This window comes from Watersipora subatra, chromosome 8 (assembly GCF_963576615.1).
Source record: "Watersipora subatra chromosome 8, tzWatSuba1.1, whole genome shotgun sequence".
Taxonomy (NCBI): Eukaryota; Metazoa; Bryozoa; class Gymnolaemata; order Cheilostomatida; family Watersiporidae; genus Watersipora; species Watersipora subatra.
In genome coordinates, this window is record NC_088715.1 from 14352870 (window position 1) to 14367466 (window position 14597).

The 14597-nt window shown below is 37.7% G+C and overlaps 1 protein-coding gene across 2 annotated transcripts in view; it reads right to left on the reverse strand.

Annotated features, from left to right (window-relative positions):
- Nucleotides 1–3041: 3041 nt before the first annotated feature.
- The window catches only part of LOC137401452 (uncharacterized), a 92900-nt gene continuing 81344 nt past the window's right edge, over nt 3042–14597 (reverse strand). For both annotated transcript variants that reach the window (XM_068087801.1, XM_068087800.1), the window contains exons 8-16: nt 13625–13792; nt 12944–13123; nt 12612–12817; nt 11919–12098; nt 11433–11585; nt 11079–11178; nt 9187–9331; nt 7919–8019; nt 3042–4557 (exon numbers count right to left, since the gene is read on the reverse strand). In XM_068087801.1, the coding sequence (XP_067943902.1) occupies nt 3737–4557; nt 7919–8019; nt 9187–9331; nt 11079–11178; nt 11433–11585; nt 11919–12098; nt 12612–12817; nt 12944–13123; nt 13625–13792 (2054 nt within the window). In that variant the 3' untranslated portion in view covers nt 3042–3736. The remainder of the gene's footprint in view (nt 4558–7918; nt 8020–9186; nt 9332–11078; nt 11179–11432; nt 11586–11918; nt 12099–12611; nt 12818–12943; nt 13124–13624; nt 13793–14597) is intronic.

Sequence of the window (14597 nt, forward strand, 5' to 3'; positions counted from 1 at the left end):
ATGTAAACTTTATAGATAGCTGATGAAAGTCAATAATCTGGCAAAAAACATGAAATACCTCTAGTGTGAATATAAAGCACAGGGTACAAACTATGGAATGACTAATAGAGGTACCAAAAAACCTATCGTCGATACAGCTGGCCCAAAATGTCAATTATTTACTGTAGGGTTAGCCAAGCTTCTTTTTCACTAATTTTTGTTTAAATAAATATGTTTCTTGCAATAAAAAAAGTAGAAAAACTACATGCTGTGATGATGAGACACTTGAGAGGCAACATGAACATAAAAAGGCAGCACAAGATCACGAATGTATAAATCTTAAACCGGGCAGACCTATAGCCAATGGCTAACATACTTTTTGAAAAGTCTGATATGGTTGGACCATGTATACAGAATGGAACAAGACCGGCTTTCATCTTGATTATCAGACTTGCAACTATGAGATGGTAAGCAAAATCATAAAAAGGCTTCTCTAAAAGATGCAGCTAGGAGGAATTTAAAACAGGCAGAACAACATAGACCTATTAGGTATAATTAATGTCTATGCATAACAGTACAAACTCATTGCAGACAGCTTGTAATCGAGCTGATTGGAGATCTGCTATCATGAGTAAGCCACAACCATAGACAGTCTTAGTCACCTCTACTGACTGCAAGAGAGAGATACATGTACAATAAAATGAAGCATGAATATAATACGAAAGTAGCAGTTGTAACGAAATAACAAATTTAAATAAAATGAGGAAAGCTCTGTATACTATTTATTCTTTTTATTATGGCATTTTTTGCTTGCTTTGATTGAATTATATTCACTGATGTGCGCTCCGTCATATTGTTGTAAAAGCTAAGTTATCTGCCACAAAGCTTTAATATAAAGTTCTTTGAAATCAATGGAAAATGCTGTGTAAGAATAGAAAAATGCTGTAAACTGAGTTATTAATGATTCACCAGCTGTAGATTTACTGGAGGGTTCAATTCATTCAGTTCCTGCTCTATCATCAATACCATCAGCACAGAAAAAGTCTCTTGAGTGTGGAGGTAGACTTTAGTGCCCACTTACATAAAGGTTATTGTCAATTATCACGCCAACATCCCCTATGTATAAGTTCTATGTGATTGTCCCCAATACGTGCATGGGTTGAGTATGACCTATGTAGAGTGGTCCAAGTTAGTATGTAACGTACAACATAAGTACAGCGGTTTAGTTGAATTCATCAGTAGGGGAATTTGCGTATGTGGTGCATATATTCCCCTGTTTTATCTAGTAGGCCCAGTAGTATTGGAGGTCCCCTGACCAGACATGCACTCGGAAACATGGTGGGTGTGGGTTGTTCTTGTTTTACAACTGTATTAGGGTCCAAATAAGCCATTTTGACTCTTCATTCTAGCTCTTTCAGGCTTTGGTGGTGCCTGTATGTCTATTCTGATCTTCCTCACAATGTTACCTTGGTCCTTTTAAAGGTTGACTTGCAACAAAATTCACATTACAGTTATTCAGTATCAAAGGATCCACCATGTCTTACTCTGCTGTGTTGTAGGTGCAAAATATGTGGGAATGTGATTACAAGTTCTTACAAGCTCAAAAACGAACATTTAATCGCAGCCACACGAGACCGCTGTAGTTTGGATTCTGTTTCCAAAACGGCTCAAATATGACGTAGTTGTGGTAGATGGTTTCTGTTTACACTTTCATGCAACCTTATTCGTCGAAATATTTTCACAAATACACTTCACGCATTCAATAAAACTATGTCTATTGTTCTTACGCGTCTATTTTCTCGTCATCGTAATGCTGTCACTTTTAGCGCTGATGTCTTATAACTTACCATAAAAATTCGTTTAATTTTTTAGCCTTAGCTTGAAGGAGTACATATCATTGTCTGATAATCATGACGAGCCTGTTGGTCACCTGTGATAATCGAAAAGTGCTGCAAAAATTATTTGTGAAGTATTGGGTCACATTATCAGATTATGACTTGCCAGGCCGAAACAAAGCTGTAAAGTAGTGAGCATCTATATTTAATACGGGGTCTTCGGTAAAACCCGAAGTGTTCGTCATAAACTAGTGCTACGAGAAGTTTTATATTGAGCATTTTATTGGCCTTTCAATTTAGGTGAGAACATCACGTGACAAAACAATGACCAATTGTAATGACTGCGTCAGAAAAATAAACTGATTTCAATCTACAGCGGTTTCGTGATGGCTGCGATTATCTGTTCATTTTTGAGCTTTTAAGAGCTTGTAATCACATTTCCACATATTTTGCGCCTACAACACCGCAGAGTAAGACATGGTGAATCTTTTGATACTAAATAACTGTAATGTGAATTTTGTTGCAAGTCAACCTTTAAACAAGATAAGATCTATTGAACATTGGCTCCAATATATTTCCCCGAGCTCCAATATATTTCCCGGTCTCCATTTCACAGTAATATTGGCTGTCCATGTCCAAGCTGTTGTCACTCTTTGGCTCCTCTGCCTAACTCATTTTCAAACTAACAAGCCACGCCCACTATTTTTATATACATGTAAGTGATAATGGAGAGTCCGCAATAATAACCAACAGAAATTACTCCCATCGGCAGTCGCTCTGAAATTAATTGTTGTATTATACACCATTAAAAAAAGGAAATAATTCCTTACAAGAAGTTACTAATAATCTTTTTTTGTACAATAGTAAAGTAAATACAAAAAAGTGAGATATTGAGAGCGAAGTATGAATATTCCATTAGAGATCAGTATGTCGATCGGGTTTGTTTGGAAACAAGCATTTTTGTTTCCAGTTTTGGCCGTGGGACTCTGTGAAGCTATACGGCTCATGCACGCACTTTAGTTATAGTAGAAAAACTATGTAGAGCTACCGTCACTTCAGCATTTGGCAAAGAACTCGTATTGCAGACAGAGACAGGTGTAACACTGCGATGTACCGCAATCAGCTTGACACTAATGTACCACAAAAGCTGGTGAAACTAGGTGAGAAGGAAGCCTCGTTATCACAATAGCCTATGGCGCCTTTGTTGGCAGCAAATGATCACTGTAATAAGATCTTAAAAAATTTTATATTTAGTTTTGTATGTATAGATTATATAAGATAACAAAAAATAAAAGATAGCATCTGTTGCAGTTAAGAAGCAGTCATGGTTATTGAATAAGTTTTGAACCAAATGTTCCAAGCATGTCGAATGCACAATATATGATAGAAAACAGTAATAATTCCGTTATCTATCTGAGGTAAATATACAAATCCCTGAAATTATGTATTGGAAAACTTGTTGACAAGAGAAGGCAGTCATAAAATAAGCTTTGTACAAAGTGGCTGTAACATAAATAGATACACACTTTTATAGAACAGGCTAAAGACATGTCTCAAGCTAGGTAGGTTGCATGAGACGTTTGGGTTTTAAAATAGGAGAGGCCTACAAATTTGGTTACAATTTTTCAGAGAGTATTAGCCTCCTGTACATAACATGGCTTCCCAAAATTCTGCAATGATTTCTTATTCCAAAAATGTAATGTCAGTAGAGCACAACGACTGTCTACTGCCCCTACCAGCCTTGTTTTAGCATCAGACCCGTCAGACTCCAAGAAATATTTCATATCATACCATTATGCATGGTACTTAATATCACTAATAAACAGAAACAAGACTTTTTATAAACACATAGAACCCGTAGGAATAGCTAAAATTCAGTTAAGTTCCTAGTCTAAGGAGGAAGTTTATTTAGCAAGATTTAACTAAGATCCACCTGGATCATAATTCTGAGCCAGCCGACTGCTTCCTGTAGAAAAGTCCTGAGGCATACAATCGAGCTGTGCTGGAAAGGTTGCAAAACCATATTGATGGGCGGCCAGAAGGGATGGTGGAAAGCCAGTTGCAAACTGAAGTGCGAACAAGTCAGAGTTAAGACGAGCACGCTCATGTTGTCGGTCATAACTCGTGTAGGAGTAATCGCTCAGCCTAATACTCTGCCCATCGGAGCTGAGACGACTTGTGTGTGCACTTGCAGGGGTGTAGAGATCAGGGGGCGCCACAACACTAGATGATCTTTTTCTCGACTTGTCAGTTGACAGGTGCCGGTGAGGATTGCTAAGATCTAAACTATGTAAGGACGTATTTGGCTGCAATGAACTTCTACCCATCCTACTCATATCGTCAGCTACAGCGTCGTCATTTTCCTCGACTGGTGATAAATCATCTTCAAGAGTTCTAGAGCTAGAGGCGTGTGACTGTGGCGTGGGATATGTCGGTGACTGAACAGAGTGCTCCGCAGGAGGTAGCGCAGTGCTGGACTTGCGAGATGGCGGTGGTGTGGGAGGCTGAGACTTCATCGCGAGAGGTGCTTGATGGGCTTTTGACAGACCATGCTCCTTTTTGCTACTGCTGTCAGAGCATTTCTTGTGTGCCGAGGTCATTGACGCGGACTGCTGAGCCTGTGAGGCTGCCTTATCTACTTTGGGATTCAGCATCTCACAATTATATTCTGGAGTTATTATTAGCTCATTCCTATAATTGTCGTGAATAACATCAAGTGCTTCTTCGTCTGTGAGGGTGGTTCCTATAACAGAAAAAACCTGGTTGGACCATAGCTATCAACAATACTACAATTAAGCCATTTCAAAAACACAAAAAAGTCACAAAATCGCGTTAAGGTATTCAGACATTTACATGTTTACAGACATTTTTGGGAGTGTTTCATCACCAAAAGCTGTTTTGCAATCATGAAACAACCAACAACAATAATGCATCTATTTTGAACTATTTTGAATGGCTTCTATAGAAAAAATACAACGATGCATTCGTTTTATTTCTCTCGCTAAAAGATATGTGCACTGCTACAGTAATAGTATAATGAACCAACAACAACAATATACAGTGCACCCTCAGGATACGATATTGATCCGTTCCAGGGTTGGCATCGTATGGTGAAAAAATTGTGAGCAGGGGTATAAAAACCATAGTAATTATATAATGCAGCCATCCCCGGTAAAAATCGTCAAAATCTTATATAAGTGCATATACATATTAAAAATTAATTAAAAAATAGTATGTTAACCTTAGTAACTATAGGTACCTACAGGAACTTGAATGTATTTAGTGGTTCTGATATGCAATAAAATATAGCATTATAACGAAACGTAGGGAGTTCTTACCTTCAAGAAAGACGTATGAATAACATAAACTTTGAATTGACCTCGAATAAGTTTAGCTTACTAAACACACACACTTAAGGTACAGCTACACGTAACGAATTATCCCTTCAATCTGACCGAAATCCTGAAATGAACAGAATTGTCTGAGCTGTGCATGCACACCGAATTCGTCGATGAAACACTTTTAATTGGCTAAACGAGTTATTAGCGAGCACAATGCTAGCAGCTTTTGCAATTAGTATAGTACAAGACACACAATAAAAGTACAAGTGCAATTCAACATAGTACACACGATGCAACTGCTTAGATTGCGCTATTGTTGGCTTTTATCGTTTGGACACTATGGCTACAAATCGTTTCTTTTTTAATAACAATTTCCTTTTTAGCAGCAAATGTTCCGTGGTAGAAAGAGTTGCCATCTTTAGCGCAATCAAGTCAGTTGCATCGTATTTACTATGGCGAATTCCTGTGATATTTTTCTTGCGTGCTCGCTAACCAACAATAACGCAACTTAAGCAGTTTCATAATGCCTATTATGTTGAATTGTACTCACACTTTTATCATGTGTCATGATACGTGTCTTGGACTATACCAACTGCGAAAGTTGACAGAATCGTGCTCGCTGAAATAAAAAGTGTTTAGCCAATTGAAAGCGTTTCGTCCACGAATTCGGTGTGCATGCACAGCTCAGATAATTCTGTGATATTTGGCCGAATAAACCTGTGAATTTCGTGAATTCGGTCAGATTAACGAACAATTCGTTACATGTGGCCGTACCTTTAAAGCTAAGCTTTAGTACGTATGTTCAACTAATTCACCGAATTTCAGCATTTTATCACTAAATTTCTATCACTTGTCAGTTTCGTTTTCACTATAACTTTTAGTGGACCTGTTTAAAGAATTTTTTAACTTAATTCGGCAAGAAAACCCAAACAAAGCTAATTTCGTAATGAAGTGGATACTTGTTAGCAGGTTAATGGAATTTGTCTGACCACTAGGCCTTCTGTATGAAGGGATCGCAACTCAATATTTGCTACTGGTTTTGAAGGGAAAATATTACCGTTTTACGCATGAAAATTGATGAACTGAAAGAAATGAGTCGTTTCTTTCAGGCGTTGTGAAAATATTTTCGACGAGCAGCATTTCAGCGTCTTTGTTATTTTGATGTGAAAAATAAGCACACCAGCTGTCCAATTTGAACGCGAAGAAAATTTTGTTGAACTCGTATGGTAAAATAAGATTCATATGGTGAGGTGAGAAAAAATCATGTTCCACTTCGTAAGGTGACAAAAATCGTATATCAGGGTAATCGTATCCTGAGGGGTGCGATGTACCTGCTACCCAAGAATTCAGTGAAGTGACAAAGAATTTTGTTCGGCAGTAACACATTTTTTATATTTTGATTATGAGCTTTTTTTATGAGAATTCGAAAGTTATAGCCTTCCCTTTATATGATTATGTTTTAATGTTAGTGACAAAAAACATTTGCTGTTACCTTCGCGTTACTTTGTACAAGTAATAATAATGTTCTACTACTAAAGCATTATTACCTACATATTTTCACCCAAACTCATTTAACATGTAAATTCCTTTAATTATCAAAGAACGAATAAATATGAGACCATGAACATTTTTATATTAAACTCATATTTCTTGTACACAAGTAGTATTAGCAAGTTGTTACACAAAAGCAGAGAATAGCAAAGATAATTCACAAACTTCACTGGAGCAGCTACATAACTAACTTTTCTAATTAGCTATACAGTAGGCGCTCCTACAACTTAAATAATCCGTTCCTGGAATTTTTATGTTATACGGATTTTATGTTATATAGACGGTAATATTCATGTTAATTGCCTAATCCATTTTAAGAGCTTACCAAACTCCCCTTTGGCCATTCAAAAAACCAGACATGAATTTTTAATTTGTTGGCAGTAACTGTAATATTTTTGGTTTGCATCGACAACTTTTCTCCTTTTTTTTTATCAATTTCACTCGTTTTATGGTTCATGATTGCGTTAATTTTACATCAAATTAAGAACATTTCTGACTTCCATTTACAACGATTTCTTTAAATTTTTTGATAATTTGTTTAATTTTTCTAGACAGCAAGGTCTATTCTGCAAAGGAAAACTAACAAATATTTTATATGTCAGCAATAAAGTTACGGACAAATATATTTTTTACTAAAACAAGAGTGAAGTGTACCTGTCCATCGTCCATCTGTCTTGAAGGGGGTCAAGGTTACGATAAAAAATAACTTTCGACGATACTCCAACTCGTGACATTCAGATAGGTAAACCACGCCTGCACCAATCAATCACTTTTAAGATTTTTGAGCAATTGCGCAGCTACCTACATGTATTCTCTCTGTTTTGTCGACATCATCACGGCGAACTAGAATGTCATGCAACTTGTATATATAATAGAGATTACGCTGTACGCGTGTCGTCTTGCCTCACAAGTGTGGCAAGAAAAAGAAAACGTTGTTTGAAGGCTAGCCACACGATTATTGTCATTCAAATTGAATTTGATAATTTGCACTTATTTGACATTTTACGTTATATGGAATTTTTTTATGAAGTACAAAGCAAAAACTTTAAATGAGATTTTTTACGTCATGGGAGCGTCTACTGTATTCCAAATGAACAACACTGTAGCCATTTCAAGAAGAGGACGGGGCTGTTAAACACCGGCTAAGAAATCCATTCATTGGTAGAATATCTGTTGAACAATGGAAACTTGACTGTCATGACAGGTACTTACGTTTAAAGTTCTGATGTTGAAGGAGCTCCATAAGAAGAGAGTTCTTCTCCATCTCCGGTGACTGGAGATGGAGAATCTGCTGCCGAGATATAGCTGTCAACCTGCAAACAAAATGTACAGCTAAACATGGTTACCGAAACCAGACTTTCCAATCGGGTAGGCTAAGTGTGTATGGAAATAGGAATCACCGAAATCCTTCAAATATAATGCTTACTCAAGTATGATACTCCCCCCCACTTTGAAATTAAATACCTGGTCTTTTTTGACATACCCAAGTATTACGCTCTCCAAGTGATCAGATTTTATGTGGTATGCCGGGTGAGTTTATGTAACTGTTTGTCAATACATTGTTGATGCCTAGACTAAGGTATCAGTGTTTAATGTCATTCGAGATTTCACTGAACAGGCCCCTGGCCTCAACAAGACCGAGTCTGATAATGCTGAGAGGGATCTGACCCTACTTGATGTCGAGTTTGATTGCGTGTTTAACTTATACACTAAAGATCAAGTTTTAAAAATATGTGGATGAGGAATGAACTAAATGTGTGCATGTTACAACTACGAAGCAGTTTTGTATTTTTGCACCGAAAAAGTGAGTTGTATTTTATGTTCCGACTGAACGACAGTTTTGTCTTTTTTTAGCTTACAACTGAACGTCGTTGAGACTTATAGCCAATTAAGTTGAATAAACTGACATATCCAACACACCTTTTGTTCACGTATTGAGCCTTCAAATCCAAAGTGCCTTACATGTGACTATGACAGAAATGGATATTGATGCTGTGGTTTACATTCTAATGCTTCCTATTGACCGGAAAATATGGTAAACAGATTTTTTGATTACTTCTTGCACTCCCAGTATTATTCTGACTGACATAATACCCCAATTGTACCAATAAAATGTATTACACAGTTTGATTTTCCCTTACACAGAAGTTGTCTCCTCTTACACAGAAATTGATTTGTCACATTGGCATTTCTCGCGTACTCAAGTATAAAGCCTCCAACTTATAATAAAGAAATTCAGGATGACTAAGGGAGCGGTTATACTTGGGTTATTAAAGGCTGACTTGCAACAAAATTCACATTACAGTTATATGATATCGAAAGATTCACCATGTCTTACTTTGCAGTGTTGTAGGTGCAAAATATGTGGAAATATGATTACAAGCTTATAAAAGCTCAAAAAACGAACAGTTCATCGCAGCCATCATGAAAACGCCATATGAAACATAATTTATAATCATCACGACTACGGTTCAGCTAACCTTTGAACCTCGCTGAGCCTTAGGAGCAGCTCTCCAAATCTGAGAGGAGCCTCAGGGTGGTGAGTCGCTGTGTATGACATGAGGGCATCAAGCAGAGTGTTTTGGTATGACTGGATATAGGTAGAGTTGACCAGACCTTTGATGTCTACAAGGAAGCAAGCCATGAAGAAACAGAGAGATAAATGTTGAAGAAAGAAATAACCAAATTCCTTAAAGCTCAATAGTCCCCAAATGTTTATAAGTTTTTCATAAGCAAATGCAAAGCATTAGGAAATACAAGGATATCTGTAAGAGCCTCTATTATAAAATGAGCTCTGAGGGTCACACTCACTTTACTACAGTGAGTGCCATCTTTGTCCATGCGAAGCCACAGTTAAATGCTGAGAAACAATAACACATTATACAGGATTAGAATTCGTCAAGATGGGCTGACACACCAACCACTGTGCTACTCAGCCACCTTAAAACCTTGTGGAATAATTATGCATATAGTTGGTCGACTTATTTTATGAAACATACACCTTATAAATATAGCTATTATTAACTCCCTCGGCACACCATACGGCATGGATACTACCAGTCTATGTACATGTAAATAAATCTCAATGTCTGTGACTCGGTCTGTCTAGCTACTAAAACATAACCTCCCGTTTTCCAGACAACTAGCTAACCAATTAAGCTATGCCAGATGCATGTACTCTTTAGGCATTCGATATAAATTTCTATCTAGATTAAAAATATGCATAGCGAATACATTACGGCGCAATGTCACTAAAGCTAGCACTCACGGCTCTTATTAGTAAGTTTAGCAATACCGATACTCACTTGCTCAAATTAGCCATTGACATTGTGCCAGGCTAATGGCAGGCAACTACATTACCTGCCACTGTTTATAAGCTAGTTTTTAGTACTTGTGCAACGCCGCACATTACGCTATTATATATAAAAATCTCCGTGTTTGTCATTCATCTGTCCAGCTAAAGCAAATAAAATCTAGAAATAAAAAGTGCGCTTCTACTGGTTTAGACCTCACACAGATTACAATCACATGTTGGAGACAAGTGCGCTTAACCACAAGGCTACGTCGTTCTTACCATTTTAACACTATACCGTATACTGAATACCCTTTTCGCGCTTGCACAGATTAAATTATTAATTAATACAGTGCAACCCAGGGTTATGATGCACATGCTATAATATATTTTTTCATCTTACTCTGAAACACGATTCTTTTTTTCTTCTTACAGCGAATTTGTTTTCCACTATATGATATCAACAAAAATTCCTCTCAAAATAAAAAATTTGGCAGTTGGTGTACTGATTACCACGAAATAACAAAAATACCGATACACTATTCGCCGAACTCCCACCCACATTTGAAAGAGATATCCATTGCTTGCTATTTTATTTCGACGTTACTCATTAAAAACAAATTCGAAAACAGATGAGTGATAAAATTTTAGAATGAAAGTTGAAGTTTAGTAAAATACAAGCTAAAACTTATTTTATGTATGTTTTTAGTAAGCTAAATTCATGTACATGTAAGTTAGATTCAGCGTTCATGTTATACGTATGTGTTGAAGGTAAGAACTTCCCACGGTACGTACTGCACGTAGCACATTGTAATGCTACATTTTCTTGCAGATCATAACAACTAAATAGGTATTTGTTACTTTTTTAGCGCATGTGTTGAATTACAACAATTGAAAACCCCTTTTTTCCATCGTAATACCTTGTTTTTCAAGTTATTTTTCCAGAGGATGGGAACGGATAAATTTGTATTTAGTTATTTCATGTAGGAAATATCGCTTTGAGATATGAGCTCAGTCCTAGAACATATTAAGCTCATATGCCGACGTATGACTGTATAGATACTTGGAGATAAGCATTACCTGGCAGCATCAGCGCCAGCACTTTGAGGGCGACATACTCATAGTCATCTATTTTCAGTTGCTGGAAACACTTGATCACATAGAGCATTCTTGTGATGACCTACAACGTACTAAATTTGATGACACAACGTCACAGTCATTATATATGATATAACAATGATATATATTACTATATTATATAACTATAGCACTCATTATATACCAATTCATAAATAGTCACTAGTCCTGTGTACGATAGAGGAACTCTTATCAAGTCGATCACAAGCTGTCATCTGCCACGAGTTTGTATTGATCTGGCCCCATTTTAAATTGCCCTTAGTGAAAAATGTAGTTAAGAAAGTAGAAAGGATCTACCTCCTCATGGTCCATCTCTTTAGCTTTCCCTAAGTCTATGGTCTTGCCATAGCTGAGTTTAACTAGTCCCTCTGTATGGCGTGACCTCCAAATCACACCGAGACACGTGAGCTCTGCCCACGCATTCTGTAGTAGGAGCACCTGATCAGTAGTCTAAAAATAGTCAACACGCTGCTTGCTAATGAAACGCTGACCAAACATAATCTTCAGTTGAAGCTTAATGTATTTATGAATACAAATGAATAAAAGGGAGTAACGATAACAAATGAGAAAGAGCCAGTGAACTGTGCCCACGTTTTGTATCATCGACTTGCGACGAACATAATTGAAGGATTTTACAATCATATGAACACATCAGCTTCTATAAAGTTCGCAAGATACCATCCAATTTGTTTATTTAATGAGAAAATAAAGATGAAATCACTTTAACAGTGCATTGTGGGTTAAAAATGCATTTTTAGCATAGGCCTAAGGTGAGCGACTCACATGAACATTCAGAAAGTTAGGAAGGTGACGCGCCCATTTGACTATCTGGTAAAGCCTGTGCTCCGTGATGTGAAGCATAGAGTTAAATTTGTCAGTGTCACCTTCATTCATTCTGTTTTTGCAGCAAGCTTGCGGTGTGGTGCTTACCTCCTCATAGTAATTTTCCAAGGCAAGGATTTGCTAAAAATCACATCAAGGCTTGTTGTAAATTTATTATCTATACCCCATCTTCAGCATCAAACACAGTACTGGCAGCAACCTCTATCACTGCTGACCTAGCTTAACGGTTATACCAAGAAACTCAAGCTATAGCTTGTAGCACCCATACTGTTGATTGCCAGATTTGTACACCCGTATGCATCAAATTTATTAGTAAATAGCTGCCCTTATAAACCATCCATCGATGACAAACCACACCGACTAAACCCGACCAGATACAATGCTTATTACATGTATATCAAACAGAAGTTCTTAGGGACTCTACCCACTATCATAAACCACACCTCTTTTCGGTAGCACCTGACTATTAGAAACCCGGTGTATTTCTCCAAGACTACCAACTATCATAAACCATGCCGTTTTTCAGCAACAACTGCTATCCGAGGTTCCACATGTAAGTACAGTCACAGGGTCTATATAGACCATATATGCATCCATCTTCAGAGACTAACTGAGCTTTTGAGAAATGCATACCCTGAGTAGCTCTGGAATGGCTGGCTTGTCAGGAGTTTGAGAGTCCGGAGAAAGAGAGTCGGTTGGTCGATTTCTTTTGGGTTGGAAATAGATAGGGGTGACTGGGAAGTCACTACTTTCGCTGCTCTTCTTAAACCTTTTCGGCAGGAATGCTGTCGCACCCTCATATGTGCTTCTGCCTCCCCGAGACCTGTCCTCTCGTATTCCTGGCAGATCGACGTATTACATTCAGTTATGATAAGGAGGAACACAAACTGGTTTAACATACGAGTTGTAAAAAACAAATCTAGAACGGAAACTGTAGAAATCATTAAAGAGTTTCTACCACTCACCCTCGACTCTCATTCCGACATCACAACACTTCTGAAAACGACAAGCAGGACATTTCTTCCTGGTAGGGAGGTAGACCTCGCAATCACCATTTCGCAGGCACTTGAATGTCTTCTTGTTCTGTACAGTACGCTTGAAGAAGCCCTTGCATGACTCGCATGTCTGTACGCCGTAGTGGTACCCTGACAATGGAGGTACTCAAATGAACACCACAGTCATATTCTGACAATAGAAGTACCCAGAATCTTAAACAAATTTTGATTAAAACAAAAATACTTTAAATATAATATATTTTAAAAATACATATTATATATATATTTTTTTTAAACTCGGAGCTACCTTGATCACAGAGGATGCAGTGATGGCTCAAGTGTTCAACTTTTCCAAACAAAACAATATATTTACAGGCTTCTACATAACCCAAGCTCATTGTAATCCATGGTTTTAGCTAGTTTGCTTTTGTGACATAACAAGATAACATGGTGTTTGTAAGATAACCGCTAAATGCTAACACCATACCATTGAGACCACAATTCTTTCAGCGATTCATGATTCGTGACCAAGACTATGACACAACCGATATAACAAAATTCAACTAGACCTAACATAAGAGGTTAATGGAGTCATCCGAAGCAAAAGGTAGCATCACACAACCGTACATAATCGTACGTAATCATACTCACCTGTTACTTTGTCTCCACATATCGGACATTCACGCAGCTGCTCCATACGCCCGAGGCGTGTCGCCAACTCACGTATAGTGTTAAGCACGGTGTTAACTATGACGGGCTCATGCTTTTCCATCCCACTGCTATCAGGAGAAAACAACTTCTTCTCCGTATAGTCATAGCCTATGAACATGTTGAAATTGAAATGATTGTAGAAACAAATGGACTCGTTGTATTTATAGCTAAAAACATTGCAAAGGGTGGGAGCATCGTATGCAATACATAGCCAACCAGTTATCGGCAGAAACACTTTACAATAATTAGTAGCCTGATGGTCCAGCGTGCCGTAAGAGATCATGTGTGCTGATGAGACACAAGAATAGCTATTATTCTGAAGTAGGCAGTAGATTGGTGCATATGTTAGATATTGTGCATATTGGTGCATACGGTCTGCCACATACTGTGAGTTCGAACCCTGTTAATAGCAAGCTTTTATTTCAACCTCTAACTGTGGTGTCAGACAGAAGGACAGACGGAGGGACATGACTTATTTTACAATGAAAATTCATAAATAGATTATTCATGACTATCAAAGCAGAGCTAGACTGAGATCTTTTCTTTGACTAAGTTGACATCCTAGCACCGCTAACTAACTCCAGTGTAAACCCAATTACGTCTCTGTCTTCTGCGTTAGATGAATGAAGCCTGCCTTTAGTATATTGCAACAAATTCTACTAACGTTAGTTTTTAAATAGTTCCATAAGCGTGTACAGTGTTTCCGCAACTCATTGCGTACCATGAGCCACATTGTGCAGCTCAGAACAGTGTTTGCGGGTGCCAAGAGTATTATGGTGCGGTTATAGCAGGCTTCATACAAAGTGTTCCTGATTAGTGAGTAGGTAAATAATTAACGCATCATATCTGTAGGTAAGAGAAAGGAAACAATCATCTACCTTCGATGAGCCGATAGAAAACATGTCTACAGCCC